Source organism: Paralichthys olivaceus, chromosome 11 (genome assembly GCF_024713975.1).
Source record: "Paralichthys olivaceus isolate ysfri-2021 chromosome 11, ASM2471397v2, whole genome shotgun sequence".
NCBI classification, from domain to species: domain Eukaryota; kingdom Metazoa; phylum Chordata; class Actinopteri; order Pleuronectiformes; family Paralichthyidae; genus Paralichthys; species Paralichthys olivaceus.
Genome location: NC_091103.1, coordinates 12,203,559 through 12,218,535, shown reverse-complemented (window position 1 = coordinate 12,218,535; position 14,977 = coordinate 12,203,559). Strand labels below are relative to the sequence as shown.

At 43.0% G+C, this 14,977-nt stretch overlaps 1 protein-coding gene across 2 annotated transcripts in view; it reads right to left on the bottom strand.

The window, feature by feature from the left end:
• Nucleotides 1-1,427: 1,427 nt before the first annotated feature.
• The window catches only part of clpb (ClpB family mitochondrial disaggregase), a 35,164-nt gene continuing 21,614 nt past the window's right edge, over nt 1,428-14,977 (bottom strand). Inside the window, exons 7-17 of one of the 2 annotated variants that reach the window (XM_069534634.1) lie at nt 14,733-14,847; nt 9,172-9,249; nt 6,896-6,951; nt 6,439-6,483; nt 5,848-6,009; nt 5,565-5,721; nt 5,079-5,152; nt 4,865-4,984; nt 3,686-3,790; nt 2,755-2,988; nt 1,428-2,619 (exon numbers count right to left, since the gene is read on the bottom strand). In XM_069534634.1, the coding sequence (XP_069390735.1) occupies nt 2,791-2,988; nt 3,686-3,790; nt 4,865-4,984; nt 5,079-5,152; nt 5,565-5,721; nt 5,848-6,009; nt 6,439-6,483; nt 6,896-6,951; nt 9,172-9,249; nt 14,733-14,847 (1,110 nt within the window). In that variant the 3' untranslated portion in view covers nt 1,428-2,619; nt 2,755-2,790. Of the gene's footprint in view, nt 2,989-3,685; nt 3,791-4,864; nt 4,985-5,078; nt 5,153-5,564; nt 5,722-5,847; nt 6,010-6,438; nt 6,484-6,895; nt 6,952-9,171; nt 9,250-14,732; nt 14,848-14,977 lie in introns of both variants that reach the window. The other variant, XM_069534633.1, reaches the window with a different exon arrangement.

Below are 14,977 nucleotides of genomic sequence, written 5' to 3'. Positions count from 1 at the left end.
TGAGAGAGAGGTGGAGGAGAGGGGGGATGGAGGGAGGGGGGCGAGTGAGCAAACTGCAGCGAGATAGAGGGAGGAGGGAGGTTAGGACGATGGAGGGCCAGGTTTCTGTTTCTCCATAATCTAATCAGAGAAATGGCAGCAGTCAGAAATAGCCTGACGGACAGACTAAGAGCCTCTTCTCTTTCTCCTCTTTTTCTTGTCTTCCTCCTCGGGGGATGGTAAATGGATACACACACGTGCGTCACACACACACGCGCGCGCACACACACACACCCTCGTGCCAGCTCGACTTCCTAAAACCATAAATTGCAGATGTGTTTGAGGGTAATAAGCGATGGGAAAAGCCTCGAGGTATCAAAGCAAAACCTGATCTGGATGCTGCCACTGTTAGAGTCCGGTGTTTAAAAACCGTCTGCTGCTTCTTTCTCTGTGGCCGTCGAGAGTTTAACCCCCAACATCCAGACGACACTCCAGGTGTGTGACTATTTATTCAGAGCACATATGACCACACATATGACCACAAAGTGAAGTTAGCAACATAAAAAACAATTCTTAGAGTCTGAGAGAGTTGATCTCAGAATACCGTGAAGAGAATCCAGGCTGTTTCTAACTTTTCTTAGTTACTATTACTGATTATTCCGTTTTTATTCATTGTAAAAAAAATATTTTCTAATGCCCTCTCAAAATGCCAGAACTGAACTCAGCTTCGTTCAGTGTGACAGACACAAACATGAACTCACAATGATCCTCATGTAAAAGAAGCTGTTTCTTTTTGAATTATTCTAGAAAATATTTGCAGATTTTTTTCTGCTGATGAACTAATTGTTTGTTTCAGGCCTACAGATGAACACTGCAGTGTTGTGTTACTAAAATACTGGTTTGAGGAATGATTGATAAACATGAGAAACCCTCCCTCTTCACAGGAGACAGCAGTCCGTGACTGTTGTTGGGGGGTCCAAGCAGAGACCAAGACTCAATGTGTCCTTTTCCTGCATGCTAATTCCTCCCCATAGGGAAGACATTCCTGCATGGTGTGTGTCTGTGTGTGTGATGCTCTCCACATTTCTGTGGCGTTTACTGCGCTGCTGCATTTGCTCCCAGCATTTGACACAGCCCCCCCCCCACACTCACACACACACAGAGAGCAGGATTCCAATCAAATTCCTCTGTCATGTCGTGGACAAGGTGGACATGTGTCATTGTTGCAGAATTCCCACCCAGGCACTGCTCTGACACACACACACACACACACACACACACACACACACACACACACACACACACACACACACACACACACACACACACACACACACACACACACACACACACACACACACACACACACACACACACACTTCCATCCATCCATCAGAAGTGTCAGAGGCAGCACAAATACAACAAAAAAACAAAACACAACAGAGGAATTCCCCCTTTTTGTTGTGACGACTTTATTTACACAGTGGAAACAACAATGAGGGATGTTGCTCGACTACAATTGGCGCCTTGTCGACATGCCGTTCAAACATTTATGATACAACACTTATTGTTTCTTTACGACTCTAAATTTCTCTTAATGTCACAAAGAGACACAGTGTACAGCACCAGAGCGCCGGCGTGACAGACGACGCTTCTTTACTTTAACATGCATCAACAGAAACTATTCACCAGGAGGTTTTATTATCCATAACTCAAAGTGACTGATACACGTTTTTCCTCCACTAACACATTATTTACTAAAATGAATAAGCAGGTTGTTTTTTCTAAACATATATTTATAATTGTAAATGTTGGTGAGGGTTTCTCCACATGTGAGACGTGCATTAAAGTGACAAACAGAGGCAATGTCAAACTATCTTTGGTCATTGATGCTTCATTTTCCTTCCCAGGAGAAATTGGCTGTTATTTATTTATTTTTAAAATGATGGCCTCATGGAATAAACAACTTCTTTCTTTTACACGTTCTATTATATTCTTCATCTCTGCAAACGCATGCAAAAGCTCTAATAGATCCCTGAATCTTCGTTTATCTTCTCAGTGTCACATCTACCACTGTTCCTCGCCTTAACTTAAATATACAATATATAATATCTTCAATAAATACTTTGCCTGTGTTAGTGTTCTACTCAACAGAGTAAGAGTAAGTTCCTATTAGTTTATACGATGACTTCAACCCACAGATGATAAGTTTGTCTGATGAAGACGAGGCTGCACAGACACACTGAAGCTTCTATGCTACAACAATGACACATCTACATTTCACAGTCAGTGCTTAACGCCCGGGTCACACTGGGTGCATGATCATTTTTACTGTCTATCTTTTTTTGAACTGCGTGCGGCCCGCAGAGAAAATAGGCAAGACTGACTCTCTGGAAGAGTGTGGCCGCTCTAACTTGATATCATGGGCGCCAACTGAAAAGCAAGACGTTCTGCTCACACGTGCAGCGTGGCTCGGGCGTAAGTTTTATATCAAATGTCAGCATGGTTCTTAATCTCAACTCCAGCTGCTATGAAGGCCGGTTGTTCCATTAACGTTAGCAGAGGATTAGTTGATTTCCTGTTGGCAGATCCTGGACTGCAGGTTGTGGACAAATTGGCATGAAGTTACTGCATGTGTGACTGAAACAGAGGCATTGGTGCTGTATTTATCAGAGGTACTTTTATTGGTAACATCCATCATGAATCTTCCATCCTGACACCGCATCACCATGACGATGAAGATGATATGTGTGGTAGGTGTACATGAGTGCATACATATCTGTGTAGATCCTTAGTGTTGTTAGCTCTTTGTCAGTGTTCGGGGCTGAGCGGTGGACGGATGTCCAGCGTTCTCGACGAGCTGTCCTCTCCCACCACCTCGAGCCGCAGACTCGGAGAGCTCTGCTCCTCCTCGCCCTCTGATTGGACGGACAGACGCAGCGTGCAGCCCTTTGGCAGCAGCTCCTGCTCGTACGCTGCGGCTAACTGGTTGACGACCCGCCGCTCAACCTGAGGGATCAGGGATGAGGTTAGAGCTCAGGCAAGAAACTGTAAAATCTTAGTTTTCCTATGTTGTTATCTGATTCATTTGTTACTGATAATTATTCTTATTTCAGTTTAATAAGATATATTTTTACTTCCTACACCTTCTATCCAAACACTGCTGCTCGGCCCCTAAAGAAAAGACACGGACTGATATTGAACACTGTTCTCAGCTGACTGGAGGCTGTTCCATGATCAATGTGTATCACAGACTAGATATTTCCTTCTCTGCGACTGATGTCTCTCCCTCTGTAGGCATCACTTTAATTTTCATTATAATGACCAGTCTGACAGTGGTTTAATACAACGGTTACACAACTGTTCCTCGTCTCTCTCTTCTCTTCCGTTCTCAGCCTCTCCTCATGCACATGGCCGCCCACACTGCTGACTTGCTGGAGGTTTCTTGTCTTTTCTCGTTTTACTGAAAGGTTTCTCTATAATTTGTCAGGTCTCCATCTTACTATGTCAAATGCCTTGAGATAATGTATATTGTTATTTGGTGCTATACAAATAAAATTGTACTGAATTAAAAAAGTAACTTTCAAGAATTATCGAGTGGTGTTTATTTTTGTCCAAGGATTTAAAATAGATTCATAATTTCTTTACATTAAACAAATGTTCATCGCCTGCGAAAAAAATGAAAAGAAAAAAATCCCTTGTATACCTCATGCTTGATGGAGCGTGCTCCATAATGCATATTATACCCGCCCGCCAACAGGTCCAGTACCGGGCGATCCCACTGCAGAGTGATGTCATGGCGCTGCTTGGCCTAATGAAAACAAAATGAGAAAAGAAAAAAAAAAAAAAAAGGTAAAAGACAAGTTGGTTATACAGTGAAATCCTAATGAGAGGTTGGTGTCAGAGACGGAGGAGAAATAAGATGGAGAGAAAGAGACAAGTGCAACAGCTGAGATAATGTCAAGCAAGATGTCGGCCAGCGCTAATCAACAGGCTCGTAATGCGTTTTAATCAAACACCAGTCAATAGCAGTGATCAGCGCTGCTCATTTAGCTCCTGATGCTAACGCTCCATTCAATAAAATAGATGCCAGGTTTTACTCCGGAGACATAAACACTGATATTACAACATTAGAAACACGGTCGGTAAGATCGTAATGAGAAACATTTAATTTGTTTAATATGAGTGAGTGACAAAACAATGGATCCAGAGGATTCTGTGATGAGACGTCTGCCGTTTGCACTGCTGCCACATACAGACAGAGACATGACACTACAAGACATACACACTTAAAAAACTAACACACACACGTACACACATCACAAACGGCAGCGTATAAAAGACGGACTGAGTGAGAGTCGTGAGTCAGGTCCCTGTCAGTAGCCTGCGGGGCCCATGTTTGCCGTCAGGAGACCAGCTGTAATATTAATAATTAAATATTGATGAAGGCTCCACATGTTAAACACAGTAATCACATTATAGTGAGTAGCGTTGGCACATGATATTGATCTGCGTGTGTTCCAGCTCGGATCGGCCGCTGCTGCACGATGAGGGTGTATCCCCGCTTGGAGGACACGCGGGTTATAGATGTCGGCTGCTCCGAGGACGATCGTCTCTCAGAGACACACAGAGGTCTAGCTCTTGGGATGTTTCATGAAAAATGGCTCAAAGAAGTGGAGACCTTGTTAATCCATCTACAAGTTAACAATCGTTAACAATCGTAATAACCCTCATCGTGGTCTGTTCGGTTCTCAGGATTGTGAGAGCTGTGTGACACTTCTTACCTCAGCGCTCAACAAAACCAAACTCTGATCATTTGTTTCTCAGATTAAAATAAGTGAAGTCCACACTGTCTCGTTATTTGTCTGTACACAATGTTACGCACCTTCTTGGCCCAGAAGCTGAGCTCTTTGCTGACCAGCTGCAGCAGCTCTGAGTGACAGAATGGCAGGAAGTATACAATTTCATTGATCCGACCGAGAAACTCGTCCCGCCGGAAGTGAGCCTAAGAGGGAACAAAACAATTAAGATGACATGTACAGCCTCTGAGGCCAACTCCAGTAGAACCCTGTGCAGAAGTGTTCATGTCGTAGCTTTACCTTCAGGATCGGTCGAATCACAGACTCTTTAAACTGTCGGGAGATTTTGACGTCATCACGTTTCTGTACATCCTCTGGGGAAAAGCACAATGAGAACATTAATTTCGCTTCAGCTTCTATTACCTGAGCTTTGCTGATAGCGACTCACTGTATGTCTTCACAGTTTAACATCGCATCACGAATACAGTTTGTGGGAACGTGTTGGCAAACTCTAAAATGTTGATCCCTATTATTTTGCAAGACGCTGTGAAAGACTTCATATCCCATCATGAGGCTGATCTTTAAATGACAGCAACAGATAGAAATGCAAAGTAGTGTGTCAGATTGGGTTTTAATGTGTTCCCAATGTGGGAGCATGTACAAGTATTTCTGTTGCTGTGTGACGATGATTTGAAATATGATGTCTCCAAGAACTAAACACTGTGTTTGTCGTGTTTGTATTTTTAATAATGTCAATATGTGAGTGTTTGTCTGTGGTTCTCTCACCAAGCTTGTCAGCCAGCTTCCTGCGGCTGACCTCTTCAGCTTCCTGACGGAGTTGCAGTGCATGCTCGGCTATTTCATCACTTGCAACATTAGACGTCATGATGAAGACGGCGTCTTTGCATTCGATGGTTTTCCCCTTACCGTCGGTGAGACGACCCTGAGAGGGACAGCAGGGATGATGGAGAGATGGATTTGTTCAAGTTCAATTTGCACAAACAGAAACTCAAGAACCCGAAGATATAATATATTATCTGTGTGTGTGTGTGTGTTTATGTTTGTATACCTCGTCAAAGAGCTGCAGCATGATAGTGAGAACGTCAGGATGAGCCTTGTCCACCTCATCAAACAGGACCACGGCGTTGGGACACGCCTTCAGCAGCTTGGTCAGCTGACCTCCCTCCTCATGTCCCACGTACCCCGGCGGAGAGCCGATGAACTTTGCCACCTGAGAGAAGGAGAACGGGTCAAAATGAGTTTAACAATTTGATACAGACACGTGATTCACATAAAAACTCCTTCACCTATCATGTTTCCTTCTGCTCTTCCTAAAAATGTTGTCTTCTGCTACGATCCTTCACATCTTTATTTTCACAACATAATGTAACTGATTCAGATTGAATGTAATCATCCTCAATGCTTCACATAAAAGTGTAAAAATGTAAAAAAACACATTCATTTTAATAACTGCATTCAATATGGGAAGGAGAATGAATCTGAAGTCATGACTCATGACTGAGCCGAGCGATGGAACAGTTCCGCTCTCGTCGGAAATTAATGACTTATTCACCTAAATGTGTGTGATTCAGAACGAAGAACCTTTAGCTGCTTAATGTTGTCCCTGTCGTGTATTTATAACAGGTAACAAGTATCTTACCTCATGTTTTTCCTGGAACTCCGACATGTCCATACGGATGAAACCCTGCAATCACACCATGGATTAACCCTCCCATCAAACCGCTGTACGTATTGTGTGTGTGTTTTTCTGTTGTGCCCGGTTGAATGGGTTGAATGTAGTTACCGTGGAAACCAACACTAAGTGAATTGTCTGTCATTTCTTCAAGACGGGAAGAGCTATTAAATTAAATGTCTTATAAGTATTTTATATCAGCAAGACGACCTGGTGTCCACCTATTGATTCAAATGGTAAAACACCTGAAAATACACAGTTACACATCACATTGTTATCCACATCTAGAATTTCTACTCTTGCTCTATTATTTTCTGTCCCTGGTTTGTTGTATTTAAATTTTTCTCTGTAAAGATAGATAGATTAAATAGACTAGAATGTATGTGTGCGTATGTTTGTGTGTTTGTGTGTGTACATCACACACCTTTTTAATGTCCTTGTGCATGTAGCGGGCCACCTGTTTGGCCAACTCCGTCTTACCTGTGACACATCGAATAACAAGACAAAACAGAGACATGATGTAATTATTCAGTTTCAGCCGCTGCTCCCGTTCTCTTATTTTGTAGAATGACACTCAGTAGAGCACATAACTCAGCCAAGGTCCAACAGTCCACTTGAATCAATCTGCATCATAGATATCAGTCTTTTAAATGTTCCTGAAGATCCCGAGATCCAATAATCATTATCTCTTGAGAAATTGGTGTATATGTCAATCTCAATGTTGCAAAAGTGAAAATAAATCCTGGATCTGCACCGAAGGTCAATGGGTTCTTTCTTGGTCACATCCTTCCTTTTGTGTAAATCTGTTCAGTATTTTTTGTGTAATCCTGCTGACAAACTAACAACCTCCTTGGCAGAGACAGGGGCGTTGCAACAGGGTCAGCAAAGAAGCCAAATTGCCTGGAGCCTCAAGAGCGAGCTGAAATGCCCCCCCGAGATCAGCTGATTATGCTCGTCCACAGCAACAACAACTGTGTAGGCCCCCCCAGGTCCCTTTTGTCTGGGGGTCCAAAAGTCCCTTAAAACCTAAACAGACGGTCCGTGCTCTTTCTCATACATCAGCATGCAGAGAATTCAGGAAGTCCCACCGACTTCAGACAGAGAGACAATCTCTCTCGCTCTCTAAGTGCTGGCCTAAATCCCACAGCCTCCCTCTACCAAGCTTTCAATCATCTGCAGCTCTCCAGAAGAACACATTATGTTTGTCGGTAAAATATTCTGCATATAAATGCTCATATACGATATTGATGTCCTGCGTTTGGTATGCATATGGGTGTGATGAGTGTGTGTGTGTGTGTGTGTATGCGTCTTGTTGCTGTGTTTAATATTGTTGTCTGATGGCCACTGTTTGTCGCTGAAGGCAACAGAGAATATGAACACCGTCGCTCCTTCATCTATCTCTCTGGCCTGTCATTTCACCATCTCTCTCCTTTTTTAGCCATCTATCTCATCCCATAATATTCCTCCGTCTCCTTATTGCCTTCACTCGAACACACTTCTTCCTGCTACTTGTGAACGTGTAAACTGACGACCCAAGCTCGGTCCTTTAAATACTGAACCTGACTACACAGATTTTCAGAAATTCTGATTCAGGCCTCATGTCTATATCACATTGTTACATTTGATTTGTTAGTTTTGGTTTCACATTTTGAATGACATACGTCCTGTCATCATCACCTACGTTGGCTACGTCCACTTGTACTCAACATTGATTGTTTTGTACATGGGCGTGTTTCTGATGGTGGCGTGTGTACATAGAGTTCAATGTGTTCAATTAATGGAGTATTGGAAATGGATGGGACTTTATGGAGCCAATACTGATCAAATAAAAAGCCCAAACTAGTCCTGATATTCATCTTCCAGAAAACAAACACACATCCCATTTTTTTACTATCATTCCCAAGGATCTGTGTGTAATGTGAAGCACTGTGAAGACTTTGTTATCTTTGTTGTGTATAACTACATGATACTTACCAGTTCTGCTTTAATATCAACCACAAGGAGCCTGGTTTGAAGAAGATTGACTGATTGATAAACTTTATTGTTCCCTGAAGGAAACTGATTAAAAAACAACCAGACCAATTGAGTCTTTGTGGCCCGGACTGAATTGAGTGACACTGTCAAGCTGTTGCCTAGTATGACAAATTTAAAAATCGATAACATTCACAGTGACTGTTCATAATAACTGATAATGATCATATGTTAAAATGCATGCAACCATGAATACACACAATTTAACACAATAAACATATTTGCCCTGATGATAGCACTTGAGGAAAAGTCAAGGGTTCATCAAAGGTGGTGGTGTTCATCCTCTGGGGATCATGAATGTTTTTCAATGTCATCCAATAGTGTTGTTTTTGAATTATTCCTACAATTACTTCACAAAATAAATTCTGACACCCTGTAGACGAATTCATTTACTGAATAGTGTGTCAAGCTTCTCAAATGTGCGTTTACATTTACAACGTGACACTTTCCTTTGTAGCCTTGTGTATTCTTGTTCATTTAAATCAATGTGTTTGGCAGCAAGAGAATACACTTCACTCTATGATCATTCAGAAGAAACTTCACTCGCTCAAGTGTTTATTTTGGCAGCGACTTTTAGCAAAGCCGAAGAGTATTTTTCCTTTTTACATCACTTCATGAGACCAAAACAAAGAGGAAGAGTTGGTTGTGCGAGATGAGAGAGTGATTTACCGATTCCTGATGAACCGAGGAAGAGGAACACGAGAGGATGCTCTTCGTCGTACCAACCATTCTCCTTCCTCCTGATGGCTGAAGAGCGAACAGACAGGGAGACAGAGAAAGAAAAGAAAGGGAGGCTATTATTTCCGTCATTTGCATTTGTTGACTTTGCTTTTGCGCGACATGATCCAAGTTTCACCCAACTGGACCAGGCTGACCCGAGGGCAGCGGGTATCCCAGAAACTACAATAAAAGAGAGAGAAGGCAGGGATGAGAAAAGGGTCAGAGACATTTGGAGGAAAAAAAAATAGAAAGACGAGAGAAAACAGAGCGAGAGAGCGAGATGAGAGACCTCCAGAAAGCTGCCCACAATCCTCCCCCCTTCAGTCAGTGGGGCCATTAGCCAGCAGTAATTGTGTTAGCCTCCCTGGCGCGGCCATGGCGAAATCAGTTTAGCATGGATCGCAGCCTCACACACACAGACGCACACACGCTCGCTTAAAGAGGAGTGCCTACCCAACCCTGCCATCACCCCAGCAACCGCCCTCGCACACATACACAAAGACAAGATGATGAGGTGGATCGGAGACGAGCAAAGAGTGTATTTGGCCGAGGTTTCAGCCGCTCGCCAAAGAAGCTGAGACACGAGCACAAACTCGTCCAAATCTGAACCTGTTAGGAGGCCGAGGCCAAAAACCAAGGACGACGGTGAACAGAGCCACCGAGATCAGAGCTGTGGCACAGAGGCTCAGTGGTCAGTGATGCTGCCTCGAGAAAAAAAGTTCCCAGGTTTGAATTTGTGTTTGTTTGTGCCCTACAGAAACCTTCTTTCATTGTGTTTCCTTACACACTCCAAACACTTTTATTTTAGTTTAACTTGAAACTCTACATTTCTCATTGGTAAGAAAATGTCTGAGTGTTACTCCTTTGTACATCCTGCCTGTGGAAGCTGGGAGGCTCTGCTGCACACATTGAAGAGCAGGTACAGATAAAGGACAGATGCAACCTGATTTCATTCTTCAGGGAATGAAGTACACTCTGCTCAATAACTCTCGGTGCAGCTGAGGTTGGCAGAAATGCTGCTGCAGAGCTGTGAGAGCAGTTACTATGATAATTTTCCCAGTTTTTACATAATGGGATTAATCTTTGGGAATCTACAGGATCCAATGTTTCCTTTGTAAGAACAGTGTTGATATGTTGCTGTTGTTTAAATGTTCCTTCTCAATTTGTTTCCTCCTCTTGAGGTGGATCAGTGTCTGTATGTTTTTACATTGTTGTTTCTTCACATCTACAAATAGAAATCTGCATTATCTCCATTATAAACACAACATACAGTTAAATGATTTTACTCTGGTGGTTTGGAACACAATATTCAACCAAATTAAATTGTTTCTATTTCCATCAAACCAACAAATGATGTTCATGAATACTTGGGGCTATTGTAATTAGAATTATAGTTCAAATCTAGTTTGTAATTTGATATTGATAAAATAATAAACATAAAATTGGGTAGAGAGGGGGGAAGACATTTAGCAAAGGGCTGGAACAAACCCTGTGGCCACTGCAAGAGGACTCCAGCCTCTGTCTAAGGGGCTAGCTCACAGGATCGTGAGTATGGTTGCCCCCCCCCCACAGTGTTGGTCATGTTAATACTGCCACCACAGACATCATAAAAATGGTATATTGATGCAACGTGTACCAGGCCTACGTGTTTCCAACACTAGGTGTGTTTTGCGGTCCTTCAGGATTTTTACATCTTGAAATCTGTTTTAATCAGATAAATGAGATTCACCCTTGTAAAAGCCATGACCTAGAAATACTGGGGATGGTTCAGGCTGCTAAAATGTGCCTTTCACTTCTATGTGTTTGCAGCACCATAACCCCCAGATTGGGGTAAAGGTCGCTATTTGGCACTGAAAACTTGCAAAAAGAGCAATACTGAGAAAGCACGAGGAGGTGAAAAAAATATGCAGGTATTACAACAGAAAGACAAATCCCTGGGAAAGTCAACACAAGTAAATCAAACAAGAGAAAGCAAAAGGAAACAAAACTAGAAACATCTGCAGCCTCACATCAAGCAGCCAACCCCCCTTCACTACTGACTGGCATTTTGTTTTATAGCCTCACCTGCCTGGACCCTACCAACTGAGCTGGTAGGTATAGGATGAGCTAAACAGAAAGACAAGTAGAAACCACACTCAACACAAGACCAAGTTTGGACTCTGAGTTACTGCTGACCTCACAATTCAATCTATCTGCACAAATACAGAAGAAACATGCAATAGGTTGACATCATGTATAACATATAATCCAATTCAGGACACTTCACCCATTCTCTGTCACCTTGAGTCTGCCCAGCCCCTCCTCTCTCAGAGCCCTGATCATGCAAACCTGTTGTCACTCTCCCTGATCGACCTGCTGATCTGACCCCACTGGCTAAACAGCAACCAAACATCACAGACAGAACTACACAAACACAAACTTTCTGTAAAAGAATACACAACACACAACCCAGAAAAGAGTATCAACAAAATTCTTAAATACTGAAATGAACAAATGTTTAGTGTAGGGAGACAGGGCCTAGTGAAAAAGGACTTGTCATTGTCTTTTCATGCTTTAGGGTTGCAAAAGGTTCACAAGGTCTTGCATAAATATCTCACTTTGCAACACAAATTGAGATTATGAGCTTAAACAATGAGGCTCAGAGGTCTCAATATCCTGGCAAGTTATCAAGTGCATTCAGAAAAATGTCAGCACCGAAACTGGTTTCATTTCTGCGTCAAAGAATAACTACATGCCTGATCCTCTTCTCGTTCTCTCACTGTAAACTGCTGTGGCCGAGAAGCTAAGACAATGTGATCCGAGTGTTAAACTATAGCTACTAATAGCTGATAAAAACATGAGGATCAGAAGCTTGGCAGGAGGAGAGAGAGGAGAGGAACGAATGAGGGAGGTGGAGAGATGACATGGTGGAGAGGGAGGAACAGAGATTAGGAGAGGGAAGAGGAGCAAGGATGTAGGAGATAAAGAGGGAAAAGAGAGAGGAGTGATGATGATAAGGAGAGGGAGAATGAGGCAGAGAAACAAACAAGTGTGTCAGAGATGAATAGTGACAAGAGGGGCTCCAAAGCCCAGTCTGCTTTATCAATGGCCGTGTGAATGACAGCGTAACCTTCTGTGTGTTTTAGCTGATTGAGAGCGACTTTGACAGAAGGGCACACTGACATTTCTCAGAGGAGCCTGACAACAACAAGGAAAGGAAGGAGACACGAAACAAATGAAAGCTCCGTCTCTCTCTCACATGCATACATACACACACACACACACACACCAACACAGATACACACACACACACTCAGAGCAGTGTGCATTGGGCAGGTCTGGTTGGCTCTAACATGATTACAGAGGGATGATTCTCTTCAATAACTCTTAGCCCTGAGAGCTAAACCTGGATCAATCTAACCCCCTTCCTGTGTGTGTGTGTGTGTGTGTGTGTGTGTGTATGTTGCAGCAGGCTGGCTCCTCTTGAGGAGTTCAGGTCAAACACAATGAAGTTTAACATAAGAAACATCAAACCCTTGTATAATTTGTTCCAATTCTATTCTGCTCATCATTACAGATTAAAAATATGGTGTCATTACCTCCCCCTAGTAAATTATGTTTTGTTCATGTTTGTTTGTTGGTTTTTAAGCAAGATTACATTTTAAAGGATGCAGTATGACTCTGGGACGAACCCATTGAATTTCGGTGGAGATCCAGGACATTTTTCAATATTTTCACCAATAATTTGTGGTTCTTGCTTAAAAAATCAGCCACATTAAGAGGACTGATATCGATGAGTGTTTAAAATGTAGTGCAGCTTGATTGAATAAAATTGTCTGTTGGGCCTTGGGTATATCCTCTACTGAATGCCATTCTCATTTATGGCTGGTCTGCGCCTATGAAGCGCCTCTTTTCTGTCCTTATCTCCACATCCTTCTCTCATTTGCCGTGTTCTTATCTACCAGTTATATCCCTTCCCCTCTTTCCAGGTCCATCTCCTCATGTCTCAATCTCTGCTCCCTCTCCTCCACTGTCAGAGTTTGCCTCATTTGGATTCCTGCCTCACTCACCTTTGATTTAAAACTGACAAAAGAAAACGAAACATGATAATAACTGTACTGCAGATACTGTGTGTTTTTGTATAGGTCTGCAGATAGATGCTCTGTCTGCCTCGGCCTCTTTTAGGCATCCCGCATGCTCTCTCACTCCCTCTCCCAGTGTGTGTGTGTGTGTGTGATATATTCACTGTAATACTTCTCAGGGATCAATAAGCTGTTCCTTTATCACCGTGGCGATGTCTTCTATGGCTTTCAGGACAATTTGCCATGATAACAACAATCAGTCATCACCCTGCCAAAGACTACAAGTCCCATGATTCTCTCTTCTTTCTTGCATACAGTCTGTATGTTTTCTGGTGTATAGAGAAGTAGTAGTTTTCATGTGTAGATTTGTAGTTATTATTTTTTGATGAAGTATTTTGACTTTCAGAGCAAAAATTTAAAATCCAACTTGCTCTGTAAACTCATTACAGATTATATTTGCTTATTGCTCTGGGAGAGAGCTGATTATTTTCACAAATCTAAACAGAAAACATCCAACGTCATAAAAATAACACACACAAACACACACAATCAAACACACACACAGTGAGAGGGAGCGGATCAATACATGGCCTCCATGGATGCCTGGTGTAATATCAACTCTTTACTGTCTGCTGTGTTATTGTGCTCTAACTCATCCTCCCTCCTCGTCTCGTCTCTGTGCACTTCACTCGCTCTCTTTGTCTTTCAGTCAACGCTCTGAGCTTCCTGGTTCTCAGCTCCTTCTCTCTTATCTACTCGTCTCTTTTTTTTCTTCTTTGTTTGTTTTCCCACTGGGCTCATCTGTTTTTTCGCTTTCTGTCTCCATCACTTTGCCTGTCTGCTGTCCAGTCCTGCCTCTGGGCAGGGGATGGACAGCACAGCGCGGAGGGACGATGATGGAAAGATTCAGGAGGTGTGCAAAGGCCACAAAGTGCGAGTAGGAAAGGATAGAAGGGTGAAGCAGAAAGAGTGGGTGTGATTGAGATCGAGGGGGTACAGAGGTAGAGAGGGAAGGAGAAACAGAGGAGAGAAAAGATGGGGAAAGTAAATGAGGAGGAGGGGATGAGTGTGGGGAGGGGGTCTGTAGTATGTCTCCTCTCTCTGTAATCGTGTTAACTGGCGGCTCCAAGCCTGGCCTCTTCAACTGTCACACACACAAACACACACACACACGCATATGCACACAGCACCTGTGTATGCCTGACAGACAGCTCATTCATCACAATTAACCAATTACAGCCTCCGCTGGTCTGTCTGAACCCGCCTACTGCTGGAAGGAAGGGAGGAGAGGGGAGGAGAGGAAGCAGAGGGCAGCGGAAAACAGGAACATACTGCAAAAGAGAGGGGGAATAAAGAGAAGGCTCGGTAACAAAGAGGAGGAGGACGGTTTAAAAATGTGTATGCATGCATATATGTTACGTGTGTGTCTACTTGTTTGCCTGTGTTTACCTGAGGCCACAGTGTTGATGGCCCCCTCCTGTCCGATGATGTACTCCTTCAGCCTCCTCTCCAGGGGGAACCTCCTCCTCTCCTCTGCCTCCCGTCGAGCCTGTGCCTCCTGGAACTAGATGGAGATAAAAATAAAGAAAAGAAGAAGACAGTCAATGAATCAAGAGCAGGAGGGAAACATTTTAGGGGGCGTAAGGTGATTAAAATGGTCCGTGTATGAAATCTACTCTGAAAATCCAACATGA